This window comes from Moschus berezovskii, chromosome 3 (assembly GCF_049115385.1).
Source record: "Moschus berezovskii isolate FMDL1 chromosome 3, NW_MosBer_1.0, whole genome shotgun sequence".
In the NCBI taxonomy this organism is placed as follows: domain Eukaryota; kingdom Metazoa; phylum Chordata; class Mammalia; order Artiodactyla; family Moschidae; genus Moschus; species Moschus berezovskii.
Window position 1 is genome coordinate 87,035,485 of NC_142462.1, and position 25,202 is coordinate 87,060,686.

At 43.4% G+C, this 25,202-nt stretch overlaps 1 protein-coding gene across 10 annotated transcripts in view; it reads left to right on the forward strand.

Moving 5' to 3' along the window:
- The window catches only part of COA1 (cytochrome c oxidase assembly factor 1), a 93,909-nt gene extending 72,496 nt beyond the window's left edge, over nucleotides 1-21,413 (forward strand). For 4 of the 10 annotated variants that reach the window (XM_055421136.2, XM_055421135.2, XM_088834629.1 and 1 more), the window contains 5 exons: nucleotides 14,378-14,429; nucleotides 15,777-15,876; nucleotides 17,882-18,030; nucleotides 19,630-19,706; nucleotides 20,519-21,413. In XM_055421136.2, the coding sequence (XP_055277111.1) occupies nucleotides 15,792-15,876; nucleotides 17,882-18,030; nucleotides 19,630-19,706; nucleotides 20,519-20,615 (408 nt within the window). In that variant the 5' untranslated portion in view covers nucleotides 14,378-14,429; nucleotides 15,777-15,791 and the 3' untranslated portion in view covers nucleotides 20,616-21,413. Of the gene's footprint in view, nucleotides 1-9,245; nucleotides 9,310-14,377; nucleotides 14,430-15,776; nucleotides 15,877-17,881; nucleotides 18,031-19,629; nucleotides 19,707-20,518 lie in introns of those variants that run through there. The other 6 variants (XM_055421131.2, XM_055421132.2, XM_088834632.1 and 3 more) reach the window with 3 other exon arrangements.
- Nucleotides 21,414-25,202: the final 3,789 nt, after the last annotated feature.

Consider the following 25,202-nt stretch of genomic DNA (forward strand, 5'->3'; position numbering starts at 1 on the left):
TGTGCAATATTTAGGATCCAGACTTCTCTTGCTCAATATGGTGTTTCTAAGGTTTATTCTCACTTGTTTATTTTCATTGTTGTTTTATTCTCCATTCTGTCATTGAGGACATTCTTATTTGGGGCCTATTATAAATAATATGGCTATACATTCTTATATGTGCTTTTTGATGTATGTGTGTATGTTTTTCTGTGTATCTTGGAGTGGGATTTCTGAGTTATTGGGTATGTACCTGTACACTTTAATAGATACTGTCAAATAGTTGTCCATGGTGGTTATACTCTAGCAGCGGTGTATGAGTGTTCTGGTTTCTTTGAGATGTGTGTAAAGCTCTCACATGTTTAGTAAATATGTGGTAGCTATTTTTGTTTTTATGAAGATGACTCCTGGATACCTTACTTATCTACAGGAACTGCCTGCGTTGGTTCCATCCACTGCAGTAGGGAATTCAGGTAAGGGAGAGTTGGCATGGGGAGGAGAGGTAGGGAAAGGAGCTCACTTGGGGATATGGATAAGTGTTTAAGAGAGATTTAGTTTAAGCCCCCAGGGATACCTGGCCTAGAGATAGAAATTTAAGAGTCTTAGTAGACCCAGACTCAAGTCACTGAATAACATCTTAGGTGAAGATTTCGATGGGAACAGATTTGGTGGAAGAGGGGAAATGGTGTATGTTAGTTTGCTATGACCGTCATGACAAAACACAACAGCTTGGGTGGCTTAAACAATAGAAATTGATTTCCTCACAGTTCTAGTGGTGTAACCAATTTTGGTTTCTTCTGAGGCCTCTCTCCTTTGCTTGTAGATGGCCACCTTCTCCATTTGTCTTCACTGGGTCCTTCTGTTTGCCTACATGCCCCTGTACAAATTTCATCTTATAAGGACACCAGTCATTATTGGATTAGGACTTACCCTAAAGACCTCATTTTAACTTAATTACCTTTTTGAAGTGAAAAAAAAAGTGAAAGTCACTCAGTTGTGTCCAACTCTTTGCGACCCCTTGTACTATACAGTCCATGGAATTCTCCAGGCCAGAATTCTGCAGTGGCTAGCCTTTCCCTTCTCCAGGGGATCTTCCCAACCCAGCGATCAAACCCAGGTCTCCTGCATTGCAGGTGGATTCTTTACCAGCTGAGCCACAAGGGAAGCCCCAAAGTACTGGAGTGGGTAGCCTATCCCTTCTCCAGCCGATCTTCCTGACCCAGGAATCGAACCGGGGTCTCCTGCATTGCAAGTGGATTCTTTACCTACTGAGCTATCAGGGAAGCCCTAATTACCTCTTTAAAGACCTTATTTTCAAATACAATTACATTCTGAGTATTAAGGCTTCAACATATGAATGTGGTGGCTGGGGCGTGGGAGGGCAAGTTCTGTCCGTAACATAGAATAAGGGAAAATATAGGATGGCTCGAGGACTACAGATTGACATAAGAAACTAAAGAGGACTGGCCAGAGAGGTAAAAGGAAAACAGGTAGAGAATTGAGTTTGTGCAAATAAGGGGAGGATTTCAGGGATAATAGAGTAGACCACAGGCCTCCCAGATTCTAAATCATCTAATTCCCCATAACAAATTATTTTACTTTCTTTTTATAAAATGGGAGCTTTTAATAGAAATGCTGAAGTAAATGTTTTATACGGTTTGCCGTACTCATACTTGCAAAATAGTTATGAATCAGTCTATTATTTGAAGCTCTGGATGCTGGAAAATACTCGGTTATCTTCTTGCTGTGTTTTCAAATCTTTGGTAGAATGGTCTTGAAATGTATTTTGTTCAAACAGATGAGACATCACAAGTAGTCAGATTTAGGAATCCTTGTTGTTGTTCAGTTGCTAAGTTGTGTACGACTCTGTGACCCCATGAACTGCAGCACGCCAGGCTTCTCTGTCCTTCACCATCTCCCTGAGTTTGTTCAAACACATGTCCATCGAGTCAGTGATGCCATCCAACCATCTCATCCTCTGTCGCCCCCTTCTCCTCTTGCCCTCTATGTTTCCCGGCATCTGGGCTTTTCCAGTGAGTTGGCTCTTCTCATCAGGTAGCCAGAGTATTGGAGCTTCAGCTTCAGCATCAGTCCTTCCAATGAATACTCAGGGTTGAGTTCCTTTACGATTAACTGGTTTGCTCTCCTTGCTGTCCAAGGAACTCTTTAAGAGTCTTCTCCGGCACCACAGATTGAAAGCGTCAAATCTTTGGCAGTCAGCCTTCTTTATGGCCCAACTCTCATATCCATTACATGACTACTGAAAAAAACCTTAGCTTTGGCTACACGGACCTTTGTTGGCAAAGTGATATGTCTGGTTTTTAATAACACTGTCTAGGTTTTTCATAACTGTTCTTCCAAGGAGCAAGCGTCTTTTAATTTTGTGGCTGCAGTCACCATCCACAGTGATTTTGGAGCCCAAGAAAATGAAATTGACACTTTCTACATTTTCCCCATCTATTTGCCATGAAGTGATAGGACCAGATGCCATGATCTTAGTTTTTTGAATGTTGAGTTTTAAGCCAGCTTTTTCACTCTCCTCTTTCACCTTCATCACAAGGTTCTTTAGTTCCTCTTCACTTTCTATCTTTAAAGTGGTATCATCTGCATATCTGAGGTTGTTGATATTTCTCCCTGCAGTCTTGATTCCAGCTTGTGATTCATCCTGCCGAACATTTCATGTGATGTACTCTACATATAAGTTAAATAAGCAGGGTGACAACATACATCCTTGATGTACTGCTTTCTCAATTTTGAAGCAGTCCGTTGTTCCATATCTAGTTCTAACTGTTGCTTCTTGTCCTACATACAGGTTTCTCTGGAGGCAGGAAAGGTGGTCTGGTATTTCCTTCTCATTAAAAATATTCCACAATTTGTTGTGATCCACACAATTAAAGATTTCAGCATAGTCAATGAAGCAGAAATAGATGTTTTTTTGGAATTCCCTTGCTTTTTCTGTGATCCAGCGTATGTTGGCAGTTTCATCTCTGGTTCCTCTGCCTTTTCTAAATCCAGCGTGTACATCTGGAAGTTCTTGGTTCATGTACTGTTGAAGCCTAGCTTGGAGAATTTTGAGCATAATCATGCTGGCATGTGAAATGAGTGTAATTGTACAGTAATTTGAACATTTTTGGCATTGCCTTTCTTTGGGATTGGAATGAAAACTGACCTTTTCCAATCCTGTGGGCACCACTGAGTTTTCAAAATTTGCTGGCATAATGAGTGCAGCAGCATCTTTTAACAGCATCATCTTTTAAGATTTGAAATAGCTCAGCTGGAATTCCATCACCTCCATTAGCTTAGTGCATAGTAGTGCTTCTTAAGGCGCACTTGACTTCCCACTCCAGGCTGTCTGGCTCTAGGTGAGTGGCCACACCATCATGGTTATCTAGGTCATTAAGAGCTTTTTTGTACAATTCTTCTGTGTACTCTTACCACCTCTTTTTAATATCCTCTGCTTCTGTTAGGTTCTTTTTGTTTTTGTCCTTTATTGTGCCCATCTTTGCTTGAAATGTTCCCTTGGTATCTCCAGTTTTCTTGAAGAGATCTCTAGTCTTTCCCATTCTGTTGTTTTCCTCTCTTTCTTTGCATTGGCCACTTAAGAAGGCTTTCTTATCTCTCCTTGCTATTTTTTGTAACTCTGCATTCAGTTGGGTATACCTTTTCCTTTTTCCTTTGCTTTTTGCTTCTCTCTTCTTAGCTATTTGTCAGGCCCTCCTCAGACAGCTGCCTTGCCTTCTTGCATCTCCTTTTCTTGGATATGGTTTTGGTCATCACCTCCCATACAGTGCTGCAAACCTCTGTCCATAGTTCTTCAGGCACTCTGTGTACCAGATCTAGTCCCTTGAATCTGTTCGTCACCGCCACTGTACAATTGTAAAGTAAGTGTTAGTTGCTCAGTCATGCCCAACTCTTTGCGACCCCGTGGACTGCAGCCTACCAGGCTCCTGTGTCCATGAGATTTTCCAGGCAAGGATACTGGAGTGGGTTGCCATTTCCTTCTCCAGGGGATCTTCCCAACCCATGGATCGAACCCGGGTCTCCTGCACTGCAGGCAGATTCTTTACTGACTGAGCTACAAGGGAAGCCCTTGTATAATCATAAAGGATTTGATTTAGGTCATACATGAATGGCCCAGTGGTTTTCCATACTTTGTTCATTTTGAGCCTGAATTTTTCAGTAAAGAGCTAGTGATTTGAGCCACAGTCAGCTCCAGGTCTTTTTTTTTTCTTTTTTTTGCTGACTATACAGAGCTTCTCCATCTTTGGTTGCAAAGAATATAATCAGTCTGATTTTGGTACTGACCGTCTGGTGATGTCCATGTGTAGAGTTATCTCTTGTCTTGTTGGACGAGGGTGTTTGCTATGACCAGTATGTTCTCTTGGCAAAACTCTGTTAACCTTTGTACTGCTTCATTTTGTACTCCAAGGCCAAACTTGCCTGTTATTCCAGGTATCTCTTGGCTTCCTACTTTTGCATTCCAGTCCCCTATGATGAAATGGACATCTTTTTTTGGTGTTAGTTCTAGGAGGTCTTGTAGGTCTTCATAGAATCATTCAACTTCAGCTTCTTCAGCATTAGAGGTTGGGGCATAGCCTGGGTTACTGTGATGTTAATGGTTTGCCTTAGAAACAACCAAGATCATTCTGTCATTTTTGAAATTGCATCCAAGTACTGCATTTCAGACTCTTGTTTTCTGTGAGAGCTACTCCATTCCTTCTAAGGGATTCTTGCCCACAGATATAATGATCGTCTGAATTAAATTCACCCATTCCCGTCCATTTTAGTTCACAGATTCTTAAAATGTGGATGTTCACATTTTAGGAATCCTAGTTTACTGTTTAAAGCTTTCTCCCAAGGCTCTTTTTTTTTTTTTTAATTCATTTCTAAATTCTAACTGCATGGTAGTTTTGAATGCTCAAAGTATTTGTGAAGAGGTTTAAGTGTAATGATAAGTTCTGTGAAGTAAGTCTGCTAGTGCCTGTCCTTCACCCTTGGTGTTTTGCTTCCTGTCAGACATCTGTTGCCTTCTTTGCATCTGCACTGCTACCAGCTCGTCTCCCACCGATTGCCATCATCTTCAGTGTGGACTGCTGCAACAGACTTGTCACTAGACTTTCTCCTTCCTTCTTTCCCCTTCTAGAGAAGTCTAAAAAGTGCCCCCCAAAACAAAACCTGATAGAAATCTTCAGCAGTTTCTCATTATACTTGGAATAAAATTCACACTCAGTACCATACCCTGCAAAGCTTTATGTGGTGAAGACCCTGCCCACCCTCGTTCACCACACTAGTCTGCTTCCTGCTGCTTTGAACAAACCAAGCTGGTGGGAGCTTTAGGGCCTTAGCCCTTCCCTTGGTTTTCAGAGTACTCCTTCAGTCTCAACTCAGAACTTGGCAGAGAGGCTTTCCCTCACTCCACAGCTAAAGTTGCTCTTTCCCATTTTCATACTCTAGCATGTCACGTTTATGTTGTACGTATGTAAGTAAGTGAGTAGCATAGTTTTGTAAGGAACTGTCAAACTGTCCTCCAAAGTGGATGTACATTGCCACCAGCAATGGTGGATCCACACCCAGCATTTAGTGTTGTCAGTGTTTTGGATTTTAGTAGTTCTAATAGATACATAATGGCATCTCATTGTTGTTTTAATCTGTAATTTACTAGTAACATTTGACATTGAGTGTCTTTTGAATGCTTATGTCATCTGTATTTCTTTTTGTTGAACTGTTCAAAAATTTTGCCCATTTTTAATTAATTCCTTTTCTTAATGAGTTTTATGAGTTCTTTCTATATTTTTGATGAAAGTCTTTTATCAGATATGTCTTTTGCAAATATTTCCTTCTAGTCTGTGGCTTGTCTTCTCATTCTCTTGACACTATTTTTTCCAAAAGTATTCATCACTCACTAAAATAGTCTTATTGCTTATTGTATATCTCCTCCCACTACAGTGTAAAATCCACAAACAACTGTCTTGCTTTCTACTATATTTCCAGTGCACAATATGGTGCTTGGAGTTTTGGATGACAAAGGATAACCACTGTTAACATTTTTAGTTTGTTTTATTCTTAATGAAAATGGTATTAAGCTGATTTATGTTCTTCCATCTTCTTATTTAAAACTTGGGTTCAAAATTTTACCATTTTATCTTCAAAATTAAGGATAATAGCCACTTGTAATAGTGAGATGAATTTCCACAATGGCTCAGATTAATTGGTTTAAGACATCTAATTACTGATCTATACTTGTTTTGCCCTCTCATGAGCTATACAGATTTATTCTTCAAGAAGTTGTCACAGGGTTGGGCAGTGAAAATAGGAGAATGTTTACGTCGGTCCCACAAAGCCTTATGGAAGGAATGCCGCCTGTTAAGACACTGCAGAGTCTCAGTATGTTCAAATATGTATCTACACACACACATATTGAGCCTTGCAAGGTTCAAAAACATTATTTAAATTCCCTGTTCTCGATTGCTTTTTTGTTAATTGGGTTTGTTAAAGATGGGAAATGACATGTTGGTCTCCTACTGTGGTTGTTTTCAGTTTTTTTAATTTTATCTTTAGTTGTTTTTGGCTGTATATTTTAGTGTCATTTGCCGCTAATTTTTATAATAATATATTTTTGTCTATTTTTATCTCAAGTAATGCTTTTTGCCTTGAACTGACTCTTTGTTTCCACTCTGCTTTTTGTATGAATATGCCAAGTCTTCTGTTTTTAAGCCTTTCATTGCATTTTAGATTATTGCTCTCAAAAATAATGTAAATTTGAAAGAGTTAATTTTTTTAAAATCCTTTTAGAAAAGCTTTTAAAAGATATTTTGATTCTCTGCTGCTGCATAACAAACCATCTCGAAACTCAGTGGCTTTAAGCTAGAACTATTTTGTTAACTCTCATGATTCATAATCGGAATAGCTGGACAGTTCTTCTGTTCCATGGTTATTCAGCTGTACTGCAGTCATCTGGTAGCTCCCTAGGACTAGAATGTCCATGAAGGCTCGTTCACGTGGTGATTAGTGCCTTGGTGCAGGGATAGTTCTCGGGACAGTGGGGCATACTGTCTGTTTGTCTGTCTACCTATTTAGTGAGAGTCCTCTCCCTTGCCAGTGGTGTCTTCACTGATTCTTTTTATGTGATCTCTATAGCAGGGCAGAGTAACCATACTTTTTATATGATGGCTTGGGACTCCAACAGTGCTGAAGTGAAAGCTGCCAGGCCTCCTTAAAGCGGAGGCATAGAACTGCCACAGGGTCAGTTCGGCCTCATCCTGTTGGCTGAAGGAGTCCTAGAGCCAGCCCAGATTCATGTCAAGGTGTGAATACCAGGGGGTGTGGTTCACTGAGGGCATCCTCAGAGCCTATTTACCACAATATGAGAGTAAACCCTTCACATTTATTATTTTAATTGACATGATATTGTTCTTAGGGCTCAGACTTTTACTTCCTTTGGTGAATTTGCATATGCTTTTAATTCTATTAACTTCTCTATTGACATCAAGAAAAATAATAGTACTTGTACTCCAGTTTGGCTCAGATGATAAAGAATCTGCCTGTAATGCAGGAGACCTGGGTTCGATCTCTGGGTTGGGAAGATCCCCTGGAGAAGGGAAAGGCAACCCACTCTAGTATTTTTGCCTGGAGAATTCTATGGACAGAGGAGCCTTGCAGGCTGCACCATGGAATCAGTTATGATGATTGGGGGCTTCAACATGATTTTACTTATGTTTTATACAAATTATGTGGCATTTTAGGCCATGTTATAAATTTGAATATTGTATATATATTTTTAAAAGTTTTAGATATTTTCATTCATTTTGTAACTGTATAAACAATAATTTTTTATATCTAATTAAATCTAATTAATTGCATGCTGTCTTTCCTAATACACTTTTTTCCTAGATAATTTGGATTTATATTTTGATAAAATGTAATATATCTTTAACTAATGTTTCAGGAAGGCTATGTGGATTATGTAACATCTGGGTTCTTTCCAAATATATAATGACTTCCTCTGTCTTCATACAGTTTGATTAGCTATAAAGTTTTTGTTTGTTTTTGGCCATACCACATGACTTGTGGGATCTTAGTTCCTTGACCAGGGCCCCTAGCAGTGAAAGTGCTGAGTCCTAATCACTGAATTGCCAGGGAACTTCTGGTTTCAGTGCTTCCCAGGAATTTATTGTTATTATTCTTTTGTCTTGGGAAATTTATTGTCATTTATGGGTATACTGTTTTAGGGTACTGGATTTTTTTCTCCCCCTGTAATATAAAGTTTTTGTCAGGGTTGGTGAATAGATCTGGAAGATGGTGTACATTTTTGTCTTTTTTCAATTTTGTTTTCTTCTAGTATAATTCTGTTTTGTCTCGTCTTCAGTTTAACAGCAGTTATGATGATCAGGTTTGTTAGATCTTATTTCTGAAATTGGCATTTGTCATTTACTCTATTTTTGCTCTTTTATTGTACATTATGGGAAAACTTTTTTTTTAACTTTGGGCCACACCACACAACATGTGAGATCTTAGTTCCGTGATCAGCCAGGGATCAAACATGTGCCCCATGCGTTGGAAGATGGAGTCTTAACCACTGAGCCACTGGGCCAGCCAGTCCTGGGAAGACTTGAATGTAACTTCCTCATTATGAAGTCAGCTTTTCTGGTTGTGTTAATTCTGCTGTTTTTCTCCAGCGCTAATGTCAGGTGTGCTGTTGCATTTTCAAGGTTCCTGGGAATCTTACCTGAGTTTCTTCTGTTTCCTTCTTAGCTGATTGTCTCTCTATTCCCATCTTGTGTGTTCTTAGTCACTCAGTCGTGTCTGATTCTTTGTGACCCCATGAACTGTAGCCCACCAGGCTCCTCTGCCCCTGGGGATTCTCCAGGCAAGAATATCGGAATGGGTTGCCTTGCCCTCCTCCAGGGGATCTTCCCACCCCAGGGGTCGAACCCAGGTCTCCTGTATTGCACGGGGATTCTTTACTGTCTGAACCACCAGGGAAGCCCATCTTACTTGGTTCTTACAGGCAGTGTCTTTCAATAACTAAAGATGTCCAAATCAATGCTCTTCTTCATATTATTTTATTTCTTGGAGTAAATTGTTGCCAGTGCCAGTCCTGTCTCTACTTACTATGAAGTTTTACTGACTAGGATTGTAGCCTCTGAATGGATATAGAAGAACTTCTGGGTGGGGAAGGGATCGTGGCTGTCAGGGCTCACCCAGTGTGGGCTGGCTGCCTGTTTCCTGATTGCTGCAAACCCAGGAACCCTGGGCTGGGGGTGGAGAGAGGTGAAAGGCTGCACCCTCTTCCCATACACTTCCTGGCAGCTGTGCTCTTACTCTTCAGAGGTAGGTGGAGCTGCGGTTGGCCACTGAACTGTGTCTTCCTTCACACTAGTTAGTGGAACTTTCTCCCAGATTTTAGTAATATGTTACTGTCTGAAGTAGGCTTGCTCTGCTTTCTGTCTTTTCTTGTCTGTGTCTTTATAGGTGTTTTAAATGGGATTTAAAAATTCATGTCAGGTCACCTGGTGCCCTCTTAAGCTAGATTTTTTTTTCATCCTATATTTCATTATTACTTTTTTTTTTTTTAATGTTAAGGAGCTTTCTAGGTGGCTCAGTGGTAAAGAATCCGCCTGCCAGTGCAGGAGACGCAGGTTCAATCCCTGAGTCAAGAAGATCCCTTGGAGTAGGAAATGGCAACCCACTCCAGTATCCTTGCCTGGAAAACTCCATGGACAGAGGAGCCTGGCAGGCTGTAGTTCATGGTGTCACAGTCAGAAACAACTGAGCGACTGAGCACAGTCCTTTTTATCAGCACCAGGATCTCTTCCAGGTAGTCACTGTTTCCCTGGAATCAGTAACAGGTACTTGAATGTATTATCAACACTGGACAGCCTTTTATCAACATTCCTAACTTACCTTAACCCAGGGGGGAAGTTGCCTCCTGCCAGGTGCTTTCCTCATGATTATCCTGAGTTCAGAACAGAAAGTTTTCTTCTAGAAGCACTTGGTTATTCTAAGACTCCAGAGCCAAAACTGGTTAGAAAGCTGAATTTTTAAAATGCTTACCTTCTTAGTCTTTTAATTCAGGGAAGGGGTTTAAACAACAGGAATTTATATTTTCAGAGTTCTGGAGGCTGGGAGGGCCAAGACCAAAGTATAGGTGGGTGGTTTCTTCTGAGACTTCTCTCCTTGGCTTGCAGGTGGACTCCCTCTTGCTCTCTCTTCACATGGTTTTCTTTGCCCAGCTGCATCCCTGGTGTCTCTTCCTCTTCTTATGAGGCCATTAGTCATAATGGACTAGAGCTCCACCTTCCTGGTCTCATTTTATGATGTGATCACCTTTTTTTCTTCTTTTTTTCCTTTTCATTTTCATTGAGGTATAATTGACAAAATTGTCAGATATTTGAAATATACAACTGTGATGATCTAATATACGTAATGTAAACACTGTGAATGGATTCCCTCTAACAAATCCATCACTTAACTTTTATTTATTTCTGGTGAGTGTCTTTGTTGTCTTTTCCTTTAAAAGCATCTTCTAATCACATTTGTTTGCATGCTGCTGTATTTTTGGTTTTAGCTTTTAGCCTCTTTTGTCTCCCTTACCTCAAATATACTACATTTCATTCTTTTAAAGCTTAGCCCCTGTTTTCTTTTTTGCTGCTGCTACTGCTAAGTCACTTCAGTCGTATCCGACTCTGTGTGACCCCATAGACGGCAGCCCACCAGGCTCCCCCGTCCCTGGGATTCTCCAGGCAAGAACACTGGAGTGGGTTGCCATTTCCTTCTATTTTTTGTCTGTTGTTGGTCTTTTTTGGTCTAGTCCTTCCTTGTTCTTTCACTTTAATTTTATTTCTTACTGTCTTAATTTTTTCAAGTCTATTTTCTTAAGTCAGATTTCCTCCCCTCCGCTGCCCTCTCTTCCCCTCATGGTTTGATTTTCTAAAGGCTGGAAGGATGTGTAGTCCTCTGAGTGGCAGTATTGTAGGCAGTGTCATTCAGCAGATGGGAAGACCTGCCTCTCCTCCGTCCAGTATTTTCTGAGTCGGTGTTCTCTCTGTCTTGACCCCTGAAATGATGACTTGGGGATATAGTGACACGTGAACTTTAGAGTGACTTTTGGACAGCACATACCACCTGTGTGAGAATCTGATTGTTCTGAAATCTATGATCTGTAATGTGTGTAATGTATGTTTTGACATTCAGTGGAAAGACCATAGCTTGCAGGGTCAGACAGACGGACGTCATAACTCTTCTATGGAAGAGCTACGTGACCCTGAGCTGTCCTCAGGGGATTCTGATGTGCAGAGGCTGAGATTGCACCGTGAGACTGCTTCCCTCCTTCTAGCTCAGGCGTTTCCTGTGGCTCAAACCCTCAGGGGTTCTTCTGTCCACCCCACTGGTGAGACTTCTGCAGACCTCCTTCATCTGCAGGGGCTGGAGGGGAGCAGCCAGGAGGTAGTCTCCAACCCTATGCCGGCTCTCGCGGCTGTCTAACAGATTGCCTTTTGATTCTAGAAAGGGGGTCAGTACTTTGAAAGCACTGGGGCCCAAGTACCCTTTGTGTATCAGAGCAGAGCTATTAGGACTGCTTCTGGAGACATCGTGCCTGTACTTTGTTCCACCTTCCCGTGGCTAACGATCCCTTAGTTTTCAAAATGAGTTGCAACTCTTTCCTCTCGGTTAATTGTAAAGCAAAAAAAAAAAAAAAATTCTTCTTGGCTGTGTGGTAGGCTAATTGAGGGCTTCCTGGTGGCTCGGTGATAAAGAATTCACCTGCCAATGCAGGAGATGTGGGTTCGATCCCTGGGTTGAGAAGATCCCCTGGAGAAGGAAATGGCAACCCACTCCAGTATTCTTGTCTAGAGAATTCCCATGGACAGAGGAGTCTTGACGGGCTACAGTCCTGCGGTTGCAAAGAGTCAGACACAACTTAGTGACTAACCAATAACAAAAATAATTGAATTTGAGTTTCTCGGGAGATTTTCACTTCGTTAAAAAATCTTCAATTCTTATCAAACACTTAGATATAAAATGTCACCTTCCTGGAGGTAGCCTGAAGTCTGTCTCTAGTTTTACAGAGCCTTTTTGATTTTTTTGTGAGATTAGGGGCTGCTGAATTCTTTATTCAAAAGTTAGCTGATGGGGCAGGGAAACTGAAGCTGGGTAAAAAGGAGCACAGACTGAGCCCCCTTTCTCCCATCCCAGTCCCTTCTCCTCGCTGGGACACACTCAGGGGCTCCCTGGAGACCAGGTGGATCATGACTGCCTTAGCGCTCCACGGAGTCAGAGCAGCCCAGTAGAGCTCCCGACTGAGTGCTCACTATTTGGGTTACTTGTGAGATTCTGTTTATGCTTTTTTTCCTTGGACTGAGATTGTGGTTTTGATTATGATATTTTATGAAAAGATCTAGAGGTGCGGTTTGTACCACCACCCACTTGAGAGACTGCCTTTCTGAACACGCGGGGGAGACAGCAGGTATGGTGTTAGGAAGGTGGTGTTTCTCCGTGGATGCTCTGGACCTTGGAGCTACTTAGGCTCCCTTTTCTGCTGAGCAGATAGGAAGCTCAGTGTCAAGACTGTGGCCACCTTTAGGAAACGGCTAGTGCATGACAGTGTGTAGTTTGGGGTACTAACTGTACCCCAGCTTTTTCTTCTTAAAATTATTTTCCATTTGTCTTCATTTCCTTATCCATCTGTTTACTTCTCCTCTGACATGTAATATCCTTGTTAGCCCCATCATTCTTTTTAGAAGTTGGTGTGTAAATTAGCAAATATATACATATTTTAAGAAACCGTCCTCTTGATGGATTCTTACCACTCTGGTCTGAGCTGTAGGCTGGGCTGTTGCAGAAGTCACCTGGCTGGTCGTGCCCTGTCCCATCCCTCTCCTTTCTGCAGCCCTTTCCTGCAGAGTTGACCCAGCCACACATGGTAGACGCCTTTCTGAGCAAATGCCTCCATTTCTAGACCCATTTCCCATGGTTCCCCTTCTGTACTTCTGCAGCTCTGGTTCTGCCACTCTGCCCTCCCTCTCCTTGTCATTTCTGTGAATCTAAGCCCTCTTCCCACCCCTTCGTCTCTCTCTGCTGAGTCGGTTTCCTCTGTGAAAGCAGGGCGGACCACTTCCTGGGTGCTACTTCCTCTCCTGCTGCATGCGTTGGGTCACACTAACTGGGCTGCTCACCCACAGGGGCCTTTGTGCAAATTAGAACAAGGTACTGCATAGGACTTGCTACTACTGGAAACCCATCTGATAAATGTTTGAGTCTAGGCTGTTTACCCTGTGGGCGCCCTGAGTGTGTGGGGGTGGGGGGTAGAGGGGTGTGCCTGCCTGTGCAGTTATGCTCGATGGCCCCATGTCGTAATTGGTGGGAATTGTCCATATCCCTGGCACCATCAGTCTGGCCAGGGCAGGCCCTCACACCTGTTTGCTAAGTTTAAGGAAGAACAAAGGTGTGAATTCACGCTATGCTCTCGTCTGAAAAATAGCAGGGAAAGCACACTTGACAAGGCTTTTGCACCAAATATTACGAATATATTATAATGCCAAGATGTATTTTTTTGCCCCCACATCTCAGTATTTCTGAAGTGACAGATACCTTAGTCAGTGGACTGGGGTAGGTGAAGACACAGCCCCTGGAGCTGGACTAATTGGGCCTGAGTCCCAGGGCTACCACTTACACCCTTATTTGTGAGATTCTGGGCATTTTACTTAATCTTTTTGTGCCTCAGTTTCAACAATAGTTTGTTTCTCTACTTCCTGGGGTTGTAGTGAGAGTTGAATGGATTAATATACGTGCAGTGCTTAGAATATCACCAGGCACATAATAAATAGTAAGAGATAAGAGTAGTAGCTGTTAGCAGTACCATTAAAGGCTACATAGACACCTACTATATTGCTGTTTCCTTTTAACCCTGAAAAGCTGTTTTAATCCATGGAGCACAGCTTACACGGATAAGCATCCCGTGTCAGTAGCTGCGGACTGGCCCCATTCTGTGTGCTGAGGTTGACACCCTCTCTTGCCCGCACCAGTTTTCTGGTTTGCTGCAAGAGAATATGCACAGTATGCTGACAGGAAACCAGCAGGTGTTGTTTTCTCTTCTTATAGCAAAAGAGAAAGAGGGGAAAACCAGATAAGGCTCATTTTAGAACTTAACTTCTCCAAAGCTTAGACTGGTAATAAATCTTAGCCGTGTAAAACTATCAACCAAAGAAAATTGTATTTGAGAAAGTGATTATGTACACATTAATTCATTCACTGCACTAAGCAGCTTGTCGGATTTTAGTTCCCTGACCAGGGATTGAACTCAGGCTCTTGGCAGTGAGAGCCCAAAGTCTTACCCATTGGACCACCAGGGAATTCCCTGAAAAAGTTCTTCTAATGTAAAGTTTTTGTCTGATTGCAGGGCAACCTTCCTTAGATGGTTTTCAAGGAAACTGGGCTATGAAGTGGCAAAGGTAATGACTGTTCTGGGGCCTAGCTCCCCGTCTGATGCCTCCTGGTGTCAAGTTAGACAGTAGATGGATGTCTCTCCCCAGATAGTCGTGGGTTCCCCTGGTCTTCACTGTTCACTTGTGGCTGGCTGCAAGACCACATCAGGGATGTGGTGGCTCTTCTCTGAATTGCTTAGGACTTTTCGTCCTGTCTCATGCTCGCTTGAGAAACAACAGCCGTTTAGGAAGCTGTGCATGACTCCTGCTCACCGCCACACCCTGTTGAGCTCTCCTTCATATTAAGCAAGATCTGACTAATGCATTCTTTGGAGATGCTCTGCCTGTTTTCATCATGAGACTAAATGGTTTTTTCCCAGATCAGACTACTGTAACTGAATTTGCCCTCCACTTTGAGAAATATCCTTACCTACCAGAGAGCACAGCAGAGACTCCCACGGCATCGGAGGACTCTGATTTGGAGTTTTGGTACCCTTTCCTTAGTTGAACAAAACAGTATGTGAGTAAACAATATAGGAATGATCTGAAACTTCTTTTTTAATTTACCTAAACCCTGAGTTTGATATTTCTGTGTAGAACTGGTCAACTTTAGCCCTGTCAGAGGGTGTGTTTAATGATCAGTTCCCAGAAAGAGTATCTACATGAGGAACTTTCTCCAACAGGCCTTCTTCTGAACCTTCAGGATTCATTTACCTTTAGGTTGCAGAAATGATAGGCAGGCAGCTGTTCTTACTCTCCATCCTCTAGAAGGTGGAGGAGCAGACGGTGGGAATGTGTTCATCTTGACTCAGGTTGGTTAGCGGAGACACTTGTTGATCTGAGTCCAGTGCAATGGGTTTGGTGCACTGAGCTTGCTGGGCTGGCTCCTCTCCATCTCTCCATTCAGCCTGAAAGTCATGGCCAGTTTCCTTATCCAGGGGGTGGGGCATTTCTCAAAATATGAAAGAAAGCAGCCAGTGACTGCTCCAGCCTGCTTGTAGGCTTACAAGACCATCTGTTGCCATAAAGGGAGAAGCTTCCTGTTTACCAGCCGGCGTGAGACAAAGTGGTTGTGCTTCCTGGCTGTGCGGGACTTGGCACGTGGGCCACATTCTGTCCATCAGGACGGCAGGGCTGAATGCCTGCTCTGTGCTCAGCCCTTGCCCCTGTGGCCCCGGTCCTGGATGCAGGCCACCCTCCGGAGGGAACTTTCACTTGGGCTCCAGAACTGGCCTTGGCCTTCTGAAAGGGAAGGCGGCCTTGTCTCCTTGCTGGCTTCCTCCTTAGCTTTCCCTTCCCCATGGGGCCCAATCCAGGCAGAGCCCTTGGCATGAACCTGAATCTCACCATAAATTCACATCTTTTGTTCCTAAGTCTCTAGGAAGCAAGATGCCAATGTCTCTGGGGAAACAGGTCTTTTTCGCCGGAGTGGCAGCTAGTGGGAGCTGCGCCATTCTGTACTACCTGGTCCAGAGTAAGTATCCAGTGAAGCGCCCACGGCAAGGCCGCCTCCTCATTCTCTTGGCCCCTTCCTCCATCAAAGGAAATACTTCAGATGCTTTCAGCAGATTAGAGAAAGAAGGAAAGGGCTATTTTGAGCAGCCAGTACACCATTCCACTGGCTATAGCTTCCTTCTCATCCTATAATCCCAGTTTTCCCAGGAGCCACAAGAACAAATAAAAGGAACAGGACTCATTTGCGTAAGAAGCCTTGAAAAAGATGGGCTTTCACCCTGTGCACACACAGGATCTATCAAGATTTCTGAGATTATGTAAAGAACAAAGGAAAGGGGGCTACCAGATGGCTCCCAGGTGTGGAAAACTGGCTTTCTCCAGTGTCCAGCCTGTTCACCCTGTCATTCTCTGCTGTTCATTTAGTGGAGGATGGGACACCTTGGGCTGGGGACTGAGGCAGGAACAGAAGATAAAAGCAGAGTCCAGGCTGGCAAAATCCTGACAGATGTGGCTTCCAGCCCCACTGCACCTAAATTTGAATTTGTAAAGACAGACCACAATTATTGTGAGCAGCCGAGACATTTAAGGGCATTTTAGTGCTACTGTTTGCGAAGCAGCAGAAGAAAGACTGACTTTCTTTGAAGATCTTTTATGCCTGCCCAGCTTGGCTCCTCACCCTGTTACTTCCTGCCCTGACGTGAGTGTCACCCACAGCCAGGCAGATAGCCTCAGCCCCCTCTACCCACCTTCCTTCAGGGCTGACCCAGAGGTCTCTGGGTCTAGAGGTGGCCAGAGATGAGCATTCCCAGGGATAATTCAGACTGGAATAGCTCAGCACCCCTGCCCCTCTGCCAGAGCAACGGAGGTAGAATGTGACAGGAATGAATACATTTTCAGGTTGAGGGCCTGGCAGCCTTTGCTTCTGAGGGAGCTGGGGTTAGCTGATAGTGATAGTCCAGGGGGCTCTGCGACCAACTGCCTGGGTTGAATCACAACTCCCAACTCTGGCCTAGCTGTGTGACCTTATGGGGGAGTCTGTTTTCTTCCTGGGCCTGAGTTATCTATGTGATGAGGGGTAATATTTAGGGCCTCTGTGTGAGGTTGTTATAAAAATTAAATCAATCTCACAGCTTGTGGGATACGGAGAAATTGCTCAGGGAAGGTGGTCTGGATGCCACCTCTGCTGCTCCGTTTGTCATGGCTGGGACCTCGTTCACGCCTGCAGCCCTCTCCTGGGAGGCCATCCTGGAAGGGCATTCTCCCTGACCTCTCCGGGCTCAAGCAACCTTTCCTGTCCATTACCGTGATCTGGCCTACAAGTCTTTCTTGTTGCCACACTGACAACCACACTTGAGAAGCTTAGCTTCCTTTGGTCTCTCCCTGGGGAGGCTTGTCGTACCTGATGCTTTCAGGGAAGTGCTCTCTGGAGTTCCCAGTAGCCTTTGGGCCAAGGATACCTGAGGCTGAGAGCAGTTTATCTACACGAAATGTTGGCATAAATCTGTAAACTTGACAAGTTAGCATTTTCATGTCCTATTACTTGGCCTAAGGGTTTTGTTTTTGGTGGTGTGATCTCTCTATATTTTACTGGTTTATAAGGACCTTCCTCTTAGTGGAAGGAGTAATGTTCAGAAGTCAAGTTAGATTCTGGCCCCAACTCTGCTTCAGATTAGCTGTGTCACTGAGCAAGTCATGGAATCACAGGACATAGAAAGTTAGAGAAGTTCTGATCAGACGCCTTACGTGAAGGAGAGAGGCAGTGAATGAGGTAAGGAAATAAGAAATGAAGTTGACACAGAAAGATCAGATACCTTGCTCAAGGTCACCTGCCACACCCCTACAGATGCTGGCTTCCTATTTTGGTTTTGGAGTCTCTAAAATGGACGGATTAGATAGACCTTAATAATTCCACCTGTTGATTTCATATTTGTTTCTATTTTTCCATGTCGTACATGTATTGTGTCATCTAACTTTCTAGAAGTTCAGTAAAGGAAGTAAATGTGACCCCTCTCTTTTCCACTTAGAAATGTTTTCCAGAGCTTCCTATTACCAGCTGGGCCTGGAGCAGTTGCACGGCCACCCTGAGGCACTGGAAGCTCTGGGCACTCCTCTCAACGTTCATTACCTCCGACTCACCGACAAGTACAACTTTGTGGACATCGCCGAGGCAAAGGTGACCTGCTCCCCCTGCGAACTGTAGACTGGGTGCCTACTGGGTTGAGGAGGGGCTGCTGTACTCTGGAAAGGGTCTTGGAACAAGCTGAAGAAGGTGTGAGACAGGAAAATCCTCTATGTAAAATTGCCATTAGGTGTTAGTTAGCACCTTTAAAAAACAAGCATTGTGGATTAATTAACTTTCATATAAGTTTTCTTCCTTTCTGGGGAATTGATGTGGCAAGGAAAAACCTGTTTGTGCTCAGGTCACCATCTTGTGGTTTGCCAGTATTTCAGTTTTGACCTTGAAAATAAACCTACAGCTAATCCGTGCTCATTCAAATCTAAAAACTCTTTAAACTCTAGTTTTAAATGTAAAAGCTTCCATGCGATGCCAGTCCATTTTTTTAGCTATATCCCACTTTTATAGGTCAACTGATAAAACTCAACTGAATATAAAAAGCATTTTTTCCCTTCTGTTAGAGGAATGATTCTAAGTTGTGTCACGGGGAATACAGAGAAGACTCTGAGGGAGTTTATAGTTTATGGCTGTGGTTCCCTCTGCCAGTGTGTTCTCAGCAGAGGTGTGGCTGGAATGGGCTGAGTGAGGCAATGAAAGGGCTGTGATGTCATCTTGGGAGGTGTGCACTTGATCCTGCGACAAGCAGAAGGCCTGGAGTATTTGGAGGATAAGAGTGAGCTGATCTGACCTAGTTGTTTTATTAACTTTAACAGAAACAGTTTTATTGGAATTCTCCCCCTAACTACAAAAGCAATTTTTGCTCAAGTATTCTGCTAAAAACAGTCAGTGGTTTAAAAAACTTAATTGATGTCTAGTTGATTTTATATTGAATTAGTCCAGTTTGTTGGCATAAAACTGTTCATAGTCTTCTCCTATGATTCTGTATCTGTACTAAGAGTTGTGGCTTTTCCTCTTTCATTTCTTATTCGGGTCCACTCCTTTTTTCTTGAGTCTGGCCAGAGGTTTGTTGATTTTATCTTTTCCCAGCTCTAGATTATCTTTTCTATTGTTTTTTTAATCTATTAATTTCCTCTGATTTTTATTATTGCCTTTCACTGACTTTGGGCTTTGTTCTTTTTCTAACTCCTTTATGGTCCAGATCAGAGTATGGACCAACTTGCTACTAATAGTCACCCTTTTTAAACAAACAGTGGACTTGTTTTTTTTCTATTATGAAAAGTTTCAAGTATATGGAAAAGATGAAAGAATTTATGCTGTGGAACCCATATATCTGCTACCTGTATTCTGTAATATTTTGCTCAGTGTGCTTTATCCCGTACCTATTTGCCTCCGTCTATTTGTTCACGAACCTATCTTATTTTCAAATATCCATACACTTCACCTTTAAATTCATAAGCTGTGTATCATCAACTAGAGTTTATGGTTTTTTTTTTTTTTTGAGGTAAAATTTACCCTCTGTGATCTAAGTCTCCTATCTGACGAATTTTAAACAAATGCATCCCCCTATGCAACTCAAGCCCCTACCGAGATATAGACTGTTCCCATCACCTGACAGTGGCCTCATGCTCTTCTCACATTATAGCCAGCTCTGAGAGGACAGCGTTGTATCCACTTATGTCTCTTTATACCCCCCAGCTGAAGATCCCTGTCTCTGGACCAAAGTCAGAGGGCCATCTCTATGTCAGCTCATCCAGAGATGCCCCCTTTAAGAGGTATGATGGGAAAGTGGGTGGGGAGCAGGAGGAGAACCTTCTTCTGGAAACAATCTTGATTTCCCTTTTCAACTGCAGTTATATGATTGTGGCACTAAGAATTAGTTTTACAGAGCTTCAGAAGTTTCACAGCCAGGACAACATGCATGCCAGTGCTTTTGCTCTTAGTTCAGTGCGGACATTTTATCCAGTGCAAACTACTGCATCGTCCTCTCCTCCTGCGACTGAATCTGAGGAGCTTTACAGTTGGTGTGGTCTAGGTCTGCCATGCTGTGTCACAGTTTCCAAAACTGCTGCCTCTGTCGTTACAAGTGAATAAAGGCCTGGGTTCCTGTTCCAGAGTTATTCATCACATTCTTTATGTAAGCTCTCCCTCCACCCCATTAATTGGCTTTTCTTGTCTGGTTGCCAGGAGCTAAGTCACTCACTTCCCCCACGGGAAGCCTCTCTCTGAGATGTTTGCTCTTTAGCCAAGATGTGTTTTAATTCCTGGGGACAAAAGGAGCAGGCAGTCCCCGCCTGGCCTCGCTGCCCCTGAGCCTGGGATTAGAGGAGGAGCTGAAGGTCGAGGGGAATTAGGAAACCAGGAATGAGTGTTCCTTCTCTGATGCCAGCCAGTCATTGTGAAACTTACCTTGATGGCGATTTAAATAAAGTTAGCCTGGAATAAAAGGTTAAAACATTAACATACTGCTACCATAAAACAGTTTAGAAAATTTAAGACATTCCAAACAACTGCTTATTTCCTTTTAAACCATGTCTTTTGCCTCAGTGTTTCACTGATGAGAGATTATACTTTTGGTTTTTCTCAGGTGGAACCTTCAGGAGGTCTTCTTAGAGCTCAAGGATGGTCAGCAGATTCCCCTGTTCAAGCCCAGCAGGGACAACGATGAGGTGAAAAAGGAGTGAAAATGATCAGCTCCCTCTGCTCCTGGCCTCCCTGGTCACCATGCGTCCCCCGGGGCTGCAGGTGCGGCCATATGGTGATCTCTGTATCATTCTAATTTAACCAAACCCTACTGAAGTTTTTAATCAGAAACTTACTATAATTTATAAGAATTTGAAAGTTCTCTGTATAGAATAAAAGGAATCAGTGTTTTTCTCATCTCTCACCCCCCTGCCAAAAAAAAGTTTTCAATGAGGTTTTCTAGCACTGATAAGGTTTTTAACTGTTAACATCAGAATGCCAAGGGAGACAGACAAGCCCTTCTGTTGGTCGCTCTACCCTAAATTTATGTTAAGTAGCTTGTGAGCTCACGCTCAGGTACTTAGAATTTTTTTTCTTCATTGTCTTATTTTCGTGTTTTAGTCAGCATCTGCCTAATTGAAGATTCAAAAAATAACCGCTTTAATCCAAACATTTCAAAAGCTCAAAACAACCACATTTTAGAGAATCTTACCTGTAGGTTTTATTACTTGCAGGGGGATAAGATCTGAGCACCAGAGCCTGTAAAACCCAGAAATCTTCCACTTTTGCTTTGGAAAGGCCAGTTTAACCCCCTCAGTATTATTAAGCTTAATGCCGTTATAATCAAGGATATTCATCAACTCTTTTCCTGCACTCTTAATATTCATTGACGGGAAACCTCAAAAAGGTTATGTGTAAATGTGCTGGTAGAGTATGAGGCCTTTCATCATTGTTCTGTAGTTTGTTTCTTTAAAAGATACTCTCTGAATAAATATTAAGTGGAGAAGTCGTTCTCTGAGGGCACTTTTTCCAGTGTGTTTGTTGATAAATATTACGATCTGTGGAGTCTTTTTTTGCGCTGCTCTATTCTTTAACAGGCCTGGCGTGCTGTGATTCATGGGGTCGCAAAGAGTCGGACACGACTGAGCGACTGAACTGAACTGATTCTTTAACAATTATGTCCCGTTCTGTTCTCTAACAGCTTTTACTTCCTTTCAGTGTTTGCTGGATTTTTTTCTTGCTGTGGCCAAACCACAGCAAACCCAAGTGGATCATCTGTTCTGAAGGAAAAGCAAGTAACAATTTTTGTGTAAAATTTGGCTTGAGGTTTTCCCCTAGTATTATTAGTGAAAAGATCCTTAATTTCTATTTGAGTCACCATCTTGGGTACTTTTTCCAGTTAAGCATATTTCAGTGTATGTATTCCATAGTCAGTGTATGTGTTCCAGTTAAGCATATTTCTTAAAGTCTTCATGGCTGATTCTGAACAGGCCAGAATGCGGTCACTGAAGTAGACGTCGTCCTTTCTTTTCTTGAATTGGTGCTGTGTATGTGCAGCCCACTGCTTCTTGTGTGGTGGCTCAGAGGTTAAAGCGTCTGCCTCCAATGTGGGAGACCGGGTTCGATCCCTGGGTTGGGAAGATCCCCTGGAGAAGGAAACGGTAACCCACTCCAGTATTCTTGCCTGGAGAATCCCATGGACGGAGAAGCCTGGTAGGCTACAGTCCACGGGGTCGCAAAGAGTCGGACACGACTGAGCGACGAAACAGAAACAGAAAACAGTGTCTCAGCCATGGTCACCCAGGAATGACCTGGAAGACATCCTGGATAATATACATCATCATCAGAGGCAAAGGTGACTTTTTACCATCTGAGCAAATGCTCCAAGCCACCACTGGAGAAAGGGTGCATTAGCATTGTAAGAATAATAGACTTAAGAAAACAGCAGACGAGCAATCATAGCCAACAAATGGCAGGAGGACTCCCACCTGCATTTACTCAGTAAGATGCTGCCGGTCTCCGCTCACAGTAATTTACGTGGTACTGGACCAGCAGAGTTCCAAGCAGTGGTGCGAAAATGATGAAGTAGAAGAGAGACCAGTTAGGGGGAATCCAGGAGGCCAGTTGAGTCACCCCTCCCTCTTGGTGGACTGGTGACTCTATGGGCCTTCAGTTCAGTCACTCAGTCGTGTCCGACTGTTTGCGACCCCATCAATCACAGCACGCCAGGCCTCCCTGTCCATCACCAACTCCCGGAGTTCACTCAAACTCATGTCCATCGAGTCGGTGATGCCATCCAGCCATCTCATTCTCTGTCGTCCCCTTCTCCTCCTGCCCCCCAATCCTTCCCAGCATCAGTCTTTTCCAGTGAGTCAACTCATCGCATGAGTATGGGCCTTAGGTCTAAGATTTCAGATATGATGGAGACTGCCTTATAGACCGGAGAAGGCAATGGCAAGCCACTCCAGTACTCTTGCCTAGAAAATCCCATGGATGGAGGAGCCTGGTAGGCTGCAGTCCATGGGGTCGCTAAGGGTCGGACATGACTGAGCGACTTCACTTTCACTTTTCACTTTCACACATTGGAGAAGGAAATGGCAACCCACTCCAGTGTTCTTGCCTGGAGAATCCCGGGGACGGGGGAGCCTGGTGGGCTTCCGTCTATGGGGTCACACACAGTCGGACACGACTGAGGTGACTTAGCAGCAGCAGCAGCAGCCTTATAGACAGAACATGAAAAAAGGTCTCAGCAGGGAAAGTGTGAGCTATGCTCCAGAAAAATGATCTGCCCTTTGGCCAGTTAGCTGAAGATACAGTAAAAGCAAGCTCTGGACAGGTCAGGTGGGCAGTGTTAGCATTTTACATGCAGCTTATAGCCATCAGATTTTGGAGTAAGTATATGATTCTACTGTTAAAGAGACTGTTCCAAGTTATACTGGTAAGACCTGTATGACTTTCAGAAGTCACAGATTTTACTGTCGTTTATCCCATTTTTCTAGATTTGGCTTCCCTCTACCACTCTTCCTTCCAACCATTTACCAATCCAGGCATTTTATAACACCTGCTGAGACAAGGTTCTGTCACTCCAAGTTTTGGTAAAGTTGTATTCAGCAAAGATGAAACTAAATTACATCCACATGAAGCTACTGCACTTGGGTAACAGTGGCCTCTCTTCCAGTGGAAAGGCCAGAGAAATGCTCTCTCAAGAGCAGCTTTAGGGCTTTCTGAAGGCAAGCAACCTTAGGCTACGGACTCTGGTGTTTTCGGCTTGTCCATATTAAAGATATGAATCAGTTCAGTTCAGTTCAGTCGCTATATGAATAAATACCTATCGGTTACCAGTCTTACAGGTGAGGCAGTGTTCCTACTGCTTGTTGGGAGGCTTGGCCAAAGGAGCCCTGATGATGGTGGCAGGGCATCAAGGAGGTAGTGAGAGGGTGAGGGAAAAACTCCAGGCTCCCCCCACAGGAAGACTCTCGACTCTTCAGGAACCCGTTCGGTTAAAAGTCCTGTCAGGAATGTGTAAAGAGAAACTGATGTTTTATGATCCAGGGTTCAAAAGTGGGAGAAGAAATGTTAGAAACTTGTCTCAGACACAGGTATGTATCATAGACCACATGTGGCACGTTACAAACCTTTCATTATTAAAGAATGATCCTCCAAGTCAGAAGTAATTTTTCTGCCACCACATACTTTTAAATTTGGCTACCATGTGTCAGTTACCTGCAGTCTTAAAATGAAGGTAATTTTTTACTTTTGTTTTTTATAAAGGAAGAAACTATAAAACTATGGGCTTCCCTGATAGCTCAGTTGGTAAAGAATCCATCTCCAATTCAGGAGACCCGAGTTTGATTCCTGGGTTGGGAAGATCCCCTGGAGAAGGGAAAGGCTACCCACTCCAGTATTCTGGCCTGGAGAATTCCACGACTGTATAGTCCATGGGTTCGCAAAGAGTCGGACATGACTGAGTGACTTTCACGAAACTATCAGATCAGATCAGATCAGATCAGTCGCTCAGTCGTGTCCGACTCTCCGCGACCCCATGAATCACAGCACGCCAGGCCTCCCTGTCCATCACCAACTCCCGGAGTTCACTCAAACTCATGTCCACAGAGTCGGTGATGCCATCCAGCCATCTCATTCTCCGTCGTCCCCTTCTCCTCCCGCCCCCAACCTTTCCCAGCATCAGAGTCTTTTCCAGTGAGTCAACTCGTCGCATGAGGTGGCCAAAGTATTGCAGTTTCACTTTAGCATCAGTCCCTCCAATGAACATCCAGGATTGATCTCCTCTAGAATGGACTGGTTGGATCTCCTTGCAGTATAAGGGACTCTGAAGAGTCTTCTCCAATACCACAGTTCAAAAGCATCGATTCTTCGGCGATCAGCCTTCTTCACAGTCCAACTCTCACATCCATACATGACCACGGGAAAAACCACTGCCTTGACTAGACGGACCTTGGTTGGCAAAGTAATGTCTCTGCTTTTTAATATACTATCAAGGTTGGTCATAACTTTCCTTCCAAGGAGCAAGCGTCTTTTAATTTCATGGCTGCAATCAGCATCTGCAGTGATTTTGGAGCCCAATCTATGATGACTGTAGTAAAATTCTAAAGAAAATGTTAGCAAACAGTCTAGTGATATACAGTAAATGGTATACTGTATTTCTCACAGAGTATTTTGGTGCCTCCCTTGCAGTGCCCTTCTCTGTGGGGAGATTATACTTCCCTGCCAGCCCTCGGTTCACCATGTCTTCTTTTCCTCTCTTCCCTTAAAATCAGTAATATTCCAGATGGCAGCTATTCCCAGGA